The 7,339-nt window shown below is 42.7% G+C and overlaps 1 protein-coding gene across 1 annotated transcript in view; it reads right to left on the reverse strand.

Moving 5' to 3' along the window:
- LOC115074732 (histone PARylation factor 1) overlaps positions 1-7,017 on the reverse strand; it is a 76,919-nt gene extending 69,902 nt beyond the window's left edge. The window contains exons 1-3 of the mRNA XM_029574528.1: positions 6,819-7,017; positions 3,574-3,736; positions 425-614 (exon numbers count right to left, since the gene is read on the reverse strand). Coding sequence (XP_029430388.1) covers positions 425-614; positions 3,574-3,736; positions 6,819-6,962 — 497 coding nt within the window. The 5' untranslated portion in view covers positions 6,963-7,017. The remainder of the gene's footprint in view (positions 1-424; positions 615-3,573; positions 3,737-6,818) is intronic.
- Positions 7,018-7,339: the final 322 nt, after the last annotated feature.

Below are 7,339 nucleotides of genomic sequence, written 5' to 3' on the forward strand. Positions count from 1 at the left end.
ATTTAAAAAAACAATTACAGGAAAACTAGCAAAACAAAATCAAAATCTAAACTAGCAAGATTTAAAAAAAAAAAAAAAAAAAAAAAATAGATTACACGGAGTCTAAATTTTCTATTTATAACCTCTTCACCTCTTTTGCAAAACCCAGGGGTAATTTCCAGCCCCACCGCCGATGATTATGCCAATGCCATACTGCTCTGCAGTTTTTCCAATTTACTGGAAATGAAATGAGCATCAGACGTCAGGGCAGGGAAAGTGTTTAACAAGTCCAGTTCCTGAAATTTTGCAGCAAGAGAGTCACAAAAGCAAAAAAGCAGAGAGCCCTGGCCCAGACCTCCAATAGCCCAAGAACTTCTATAGATATATTTTGAGCCTGAAATGATTCAAGTGCAGCGTCAGTAGGCAACAAGCTAGTGCTTCTTACCTGAAATATCCCAGGTGATACTGTGTCTTGCTGTCCCCCACAAGAACAGTCTGGAACTCAGGAGGGTCATAGAAAAATCTCCAATGCAGGTTATAATTCAACTTGGATGCATTTTTTGCCGTTTTGTGCTTTCCAGAGAGGATATCATAGGGACCTACCAGTTGAAGCCCCAGACTTGATTTCAGCACATCTGCAAGACAAAGGAAATCCATAAACATCCATGGAAGTGGCGCTAGAAACAAGTCTCCAGTACGGCATGTCAGGGACAGAAAGTTAGATCTGTAAACCTACTGTCAAAAAAAAAAAAAAAAAGGCTGCCAATGGTAAAACAGTTCATGATCCAGACTGAGTATGTCCTGCTAAAGTGCTTTGAAAAGGTTTTCCTAATTAAGCAATTACTACACAATGAAATGACACTGATAAGACTTAAAATTATTCAAGGTTGCTCACATGCCAGAATATGCTGAAATGCTAGAATGTAGGCCAGAATTCGAAATGTTCGTCAAAATTCAGCCTTAAGTTTTATTCCTGCCTTCTGGGCTCTATTTAAAAGAAATTGCATAATTTACAAGAATCCCAGCCCCATTCACGAGATAAAATTATAGTACTACCCTATTAACTGGCAGCTCATGGCTCAATGCGTGTTTGGACACACGTCTATAATCCCCGACGCAAAAAACGGGGGTTAGCACATCCAAAACGCACATCCATTCACATGCGTAGCTAATAGCACCGATCACATGTAAATTCATGTTGAGGAGGCTATTAGTTATTCTACCCGATGTGAAAAAAAAAAAAAGAATGTGCACCTAACACGCACATTGCCCTGGAGCATTTTTGAGGAGCCCAAAAAGTATACAGAAAAGCAGAAAATACTGCTTTTCTGTACTTCCTCTGACTTAATATCATGGCAACATTAAGTCAGAGGAACAGAAAAAGGAGTAAGGTTAAAAAAAAAAAAATGGTCTGACCACCTCCAAGGTCTGACTCCATGGACCAAGCAGTCCGGATCAGATACAGGGGTCCTGTACCTAAAATCGGGAATCAGAGGTCCATATGATAAAACTGCCCTCCCTCCTGGCCAGGAACCCCTGCCGGAGACCCTCCTGCAGGGCTGTTCCGAATTGGTCCTTTTCACTTACTGCCATTAAATTTACTCCTTCACTTATTAATTGGTCCATTCACTGGCACATGTCAGCAAAAAAGGGCCAGATCACCATTCAGAAGGCTGTCCTGAAAGGGGATTGGTCCTTTGAAGTGAAATGGACCAATCAGTAACAGCCGGAGGGTCTCCGGCAGGGGTTCCTGGCCTGGGAAGGAGAAGATGATTTGCAGTCTGGCAAGGGCAGTTTTATCATATGGACCTCAGATTCCTGATTTCAGGTACAAGACCCCTGGGTCCGACCCCGACCACTTAGTCCACTGGGCCAGACCTTGTGGAGGAAGGAGCTTAGGTCACATCATCTGCTGGGCACCCAGCCATGTCTCCTGCACACCTGATGCCAAGGACATGCCAGGGACACACAATTTTCCCTAGCGAGCCCTTTTTAGCACGATAGGTCATTTAAATATTATATCAAGCGCCCAGGAGAGGTGGGCGAGCGTTAGGAAAGTAAGCGCTCAGTGTTGAGCGTCCATGTTCTACATACTGATACTGCATCCGTCTATAAAGAGGATGTCGTGTTAATATAACCCAATTTGGAAAATGATATGCAAACCACTCATGTGTGTGTAAACTGGAGGTGCTAATCTAATCTATTGTGTCAACAATGCTCTGAGACTGCTTCTGAAATGCCTAGCTAGTAATATCACACTCTCCTGGAATATTCCATATCTAGATAAAGATTTCTTTAAACTGCCAGTACTGAGTGTTTATTTTGGTTATCCACAACAAGTGGCATTTTCATGAACTGATTTTGGAAATTCTGCTCCAGATTGCAAGATCTGCAGGAAACTGTGTTTCTTCTTGTGAGACATATTATGCCAGATATTTGGCCTTTTGCATCTCACGCAGATACTTAACAGTCCATGTCAGCAAAGCTCAGCATAAGCGCAGATCCTTTTGGCTCTTACACAACCGAGGCTTTTTCAGAATGCATGGAGCCTGAACTTAAATTCTAAGCTTAAAAAGCATCATTCTTGATTGGGACTCTGAAGTTCATGTCACTGCTTTAGTAATTCAGAGCGTGTCAACGCCCACCACTACCACAGATCTACATCCATTAAAAGGACATTTTTTACTGAGACCAAATCAATCTGAGACACCTGGGAATACACTACATACATGTGCAACCACACAAAAATGTAGATTTTTTTTTTTTTTTTTTTAAAGCAAACCATGAAGACAACATAGAATAATATGAGCATCTATGTATTTAGTGCACTAATGTGATCTGATTATTTGCCAGTCAGAAGAAAAGGTGAAACATTTTGACAAGGCCAACTTACTCATCTTAAAATAATGTTATTTCATTGGCTGGAGTTTTGTGGATTAAGAGCGACCTTACTCTTTTCCAAGAGAAGCTACAAACCAAGTCCAGAAAATAATTTCATTCCTCATTCTCTTTTCTTCCACCTGCAGGCCAAACATATCATGTCTTTCAAACTGTCTGCCATCAGGAAACCTCAGCCAGTGCTACCCCCATCAACCCTGTCACATCTGCTCTGCTAACAGGTATTTGCGTTTGCCAAGGATTAAACAGAATCTTCCTCTGATACCCATCCATTAAGTGTCCCTGTGATATGCATGCAGTCCTCTCCCACATAGAACCTACCTAGCACATGACAAGCGCTTAACTGTGGCCACATAAAGACCCGAACGCTGACTTCCCTAGTACCAAACCTCAGGGCTCCTGCTAACAAAGTTTGGTGCACTGCAGAAATAAGCAGCCTTGCTCTGGGGAAAAAAAGAGAGTAAGAAACAGCAGAATGAACATAGCACAAAGGAGAAAAACCCTTAGACTGAAGTTTCTCCACCTCCAATCCAGACAAGGCCAGCATCAAAATAAGGACATTAGTGGTGGAGAAAATGGAACAGAAGGGGCAATCCTGACCATCTCATCATGGAATCTCCCCGAACCACAGTTTCCTTTTGTAGTTTTGTAATACATATATTCAAGGCAGTAATGGTTATAATTTTTGCAACCTACCACAGGGTTCTGTAGAACCTAGGTCAAGACAGAACTTCCAAAAGTGGAAAAAGTCTTCAGGCAAGGGAAGTCTGTAAAGACTCTGCACGTCTTTCCGCAAGCTGTCTGGCACATCTGCCTGCTCCAATCTCCCCTTCTTGACATCTTTAGTTGCTTCCCTGCACTGCAAGTACACCACAGTATTTATCTTAATATCAAATTTTACAGAAACACTGAAAAACAAAAAATGCAAAATAGGCACATTTGTGCAGACATCAGGAGAGGAAATACAACATGACACTTTGTGTAGGGTGACCAAAAGAGAATCCTTCTTTTGCGCACCCATAGAATCACCTCCAGAATCTGAAATAAATTCAGCAACTCATCTTTATGAAAGAAATGGAGCAGTGTTCTACGGGGCTCTAAATCCAGGGGAATTTCCCCCTTTTCCAGAGGGGAGAAACCAAAATCGTAAAGAGTCATCTTTACCCACATCCTCCTGATCATCTTTAGAGACCACTGCACTGTGTAGCTTGCACGTGATAGAGGACCATTGGGAAATCCAAGAAGGCAACCCCGATTTCGAAGGGAAAGCTTTCATAAAGGTCTGTAGTCCCTGGAAAAATTTCACCCAGGAAAAGGAAGATGGGTCCATACCAGGCCTCATAGGCCCAATCTGAAATTCTCTGACCAAACATCTCCTGAAGATACCCCTGTCATAGAGTTAACTGAAGGGGACACCCTCATTGTGTCGCCTCAGTTCCAATTCCCCTTGACAAGTCAGCAAAATCAGTTGGAGGCAAATCACCTCGAGTATCCAGGCAGCACTGACAGAATTCCCTGGCTGTATTGCTTGCATATGGCAAGCAGCACAATTGCTAAGCAATCAGACTTGTCACTGGCACCATAATAAGATACATGCTCAGTACATGCTTAAGGACACTCGTGCTCAGTATGTGCCCAAACCGATGCAGAGTGCATGCTCAAGTAGATGCTCAGTACACACTCACGAGTGTGGCAATGTCAGTACACTACCCCATGACGGGTGGGAGCACATGGAAGTGTGCAAAAACACCGTTGCACCCTACCAAGTGGCTCAAACTCAAGCCTGGGAGCGGGGCCTAACCAAAGGCTGCTCAGCTTGCTGAGCCTGCGCTGCCTCCACACCTCACTAAACACTCCCCTGAGACGTGAGAGGGAGAAGGGAAAGATGCCAACCACTCATGCCGAGGGCAGAAGACCCAGCAATTAATAGGAGAAATTAAGCCTCCCTACTCTCTTCTTTTTCATCTTAGATTATTATTTATTTTATTTTTTTTACCTGAGCTCAGCCCTCCCTGGCTGAGAGCCAACTGGGTCTCTGGCTCCCTCTTCAACCACTTTGCCTTTTTTTTTTTTTAGTCCCTGTCTGAAAGGCTGCCAGACTAAAGGCGCTCATCTAAGGGAGGAACCCACCAATATCACACCTCAGGAGTTCAAGCAGTGCTATTAAACTTTTTTTTTTTTTACACTACAAGCAATCCCCAGTAGGGAAACATGTCCACCATCTGATGGAGACTGAGAATACTGACAGGCTGTTGGGGCAGGGCTATATATCAGTGACATCAGCTTTACTCCATCTCCATCTGCTCGTAGTGCTGCACAACCTACTTGTGGGGATTGGCCTGCCTGAAAACAGAGGAACACTTTTTTTCTGATAGTTATGCCTCTCTCTATGCAGCCCAGCAACCCTCCAATCTTAGCTACCACCTTGTCATGTTGCTTTACTGCCTTCAGATCAGTCATTATCATCCTAAGGTCTCTTTCCTGGTCCATGCACATAATAGTCCTTTTGATTTCCTTTTGATTTCTGCATGCCAAATACATGAATCTGAACTTCTTGGTGCTGAATCCCAGCTGCCAAACCTTAGACCATTTCTCTAGCTTTTTTAGATCATTTTTCATTCTCTCTGCTTTCAGGCATGTCCAGTCTATTGCAATTCTTAGTGTCATCTGCAAAAATACAAAAACTTTTTCTTCTAACCCTTCCAACTATGTCACTCACAAAGATACTGAACAGATCCTTGAGGCACTCCATTCATCACTTTTGCTGTCAGTCAACCAGTTTATAATCCAGTTTGCCACCTTGGTACCCATTTCTAGGCTTCTCATTTTGTTCATGAGCCTCCTATGCAGCACAATGTCAAAAGCTTTGATATACCCACTCCATCACCCCAATATTTGGATCTTGTTTCCCTATATTGTCTTGACTACTGCACAGTTTTGTCAATCTCTCCTTTTTATCTCCAATAGCTGCTGTGCATTCATTCTCTCACTCCAAGTACTCTGATAGCACAGCAAGTCACAAAAATTCTCATAATAAATACATCCATTTAACATGGTATAACAAAAAGATGACTAAGGACAGACAGAAAGAAAAACAAAACACAATAAGTACTTTCATTCATTATAAATGCACTTAAAAGAGGTGGCAGAAAACACGAGGGAAAAATGGTTTCCCTTCAAAATGCACATCTCAAAAAGGCAGATACAAAAAAATACCCAGGAAGAAAGATGTAAACACAACAGTAAGGAGGTAACTTTCAAAGGAGTTATGCACATAGATGTAGCAAACTATCATAGCAATTTTCTAAAGCCATTTACACACATAGCTCTTACATGTAAATATCCTATGGCATATATTGCAGCAATTTTTAAAAGCCCACTTAACACTTGTAAAATGCATTTATACTGTAAAGGTGAAAACAAAGTTAAGGCTATATAGCAAAATAAGACTTTTTAGCATAGCTTCCTAAGAGAAATTGGCCTTATAAAATCATGTCTGCTTGTCATGCCCCTTCCCCAGCTTTTAAACCATTCACCAGTAGTGATGGTTTGGGTAAAAGAGGCATCAAAATTCAAGAGGCGCAGAGTAAACAGTACTTAGTTGCAAGAACATTAAAGTTAAGCCAGAGGTAAATTCGCCTCTACATTATAGCAGGAAGGATAATGGGGCTCACTGAACGGTCTTTGACAATCTGTATGATTGTCAGACGTTTTTACACTTTTATTGATTCCCTTAGACTAACAGATAGCACAATTTCATAAATCAATCTACCCTCTTAATTTGTTTCTCTCCAGGTCCCGCCCGATAGCGATGCTCTACGCTGAAGCACTAGAGCTTCCCTCCGATAGGGCCTGCGAGGAATTGAACTGCGCCACTGCTGCAGACCCAAGGTCCGCAGGCCGTACATCAGCACGCAATAGAGATACAGAGACGCGATTACCTCCTTCTCTTCCTGCTGCTGCTGCTGCTCCACAGCCGGCTCTCTCCTTTTCGCGCCTCCCGCCATAGCCCTTAGCAAAAGTCCGCCCGCATGCGCACTCTGGATACGCATCACCCCACGTCCGCCGGCCCCTCTCCGCCTCATAAGTCCACAAGAGGGGCGCGTGCGCTTTAGGAAAAGCGAGCTCTCGCTGCGCACGCGCTTCCCACAAAAAAAAAACAAAAAAAACCCAACCTCCACGAAAGGTCTCTAACCTCACGCAACCCTTCGGCGCCGGAAATGACCATTAGAAAGCCTTTTTCGCCAATTTATGGCGTCATAGAGAACGGAACCTTGTGACTGTGATGTCCCACCCTTTGAAAACGTAAACAAACGCATGTTCTTTTGATCTCGGTTTACCCCAAAACGAATTTAGCCAAGCAAAATGATTTATAAAATGTTTATTTATTTTATTTATTGTTGAACTTGAAATGTATAAGAAAGGGATGCCTTTTGCATGGAGGGACATAAAAACAAAAAGA

The sequence above is a fragment of the Rhinatrema bivittatum genome, chromosome 1 (assembly GCF_901001135.1).
Source record: "Rhinatrema bivittatum chromosome 1, aRhiBiv1.1, whole genome shotgun sequence".
In the NCBI taxonomy this organism is placed as follows: domain Eukaryota; kingdom Metazoa; phylum Chordata; class Amphibia; order Gymnophiona; family Rhinatrematidae; genus Rhinatrema; species Rhinatrema bivittatum.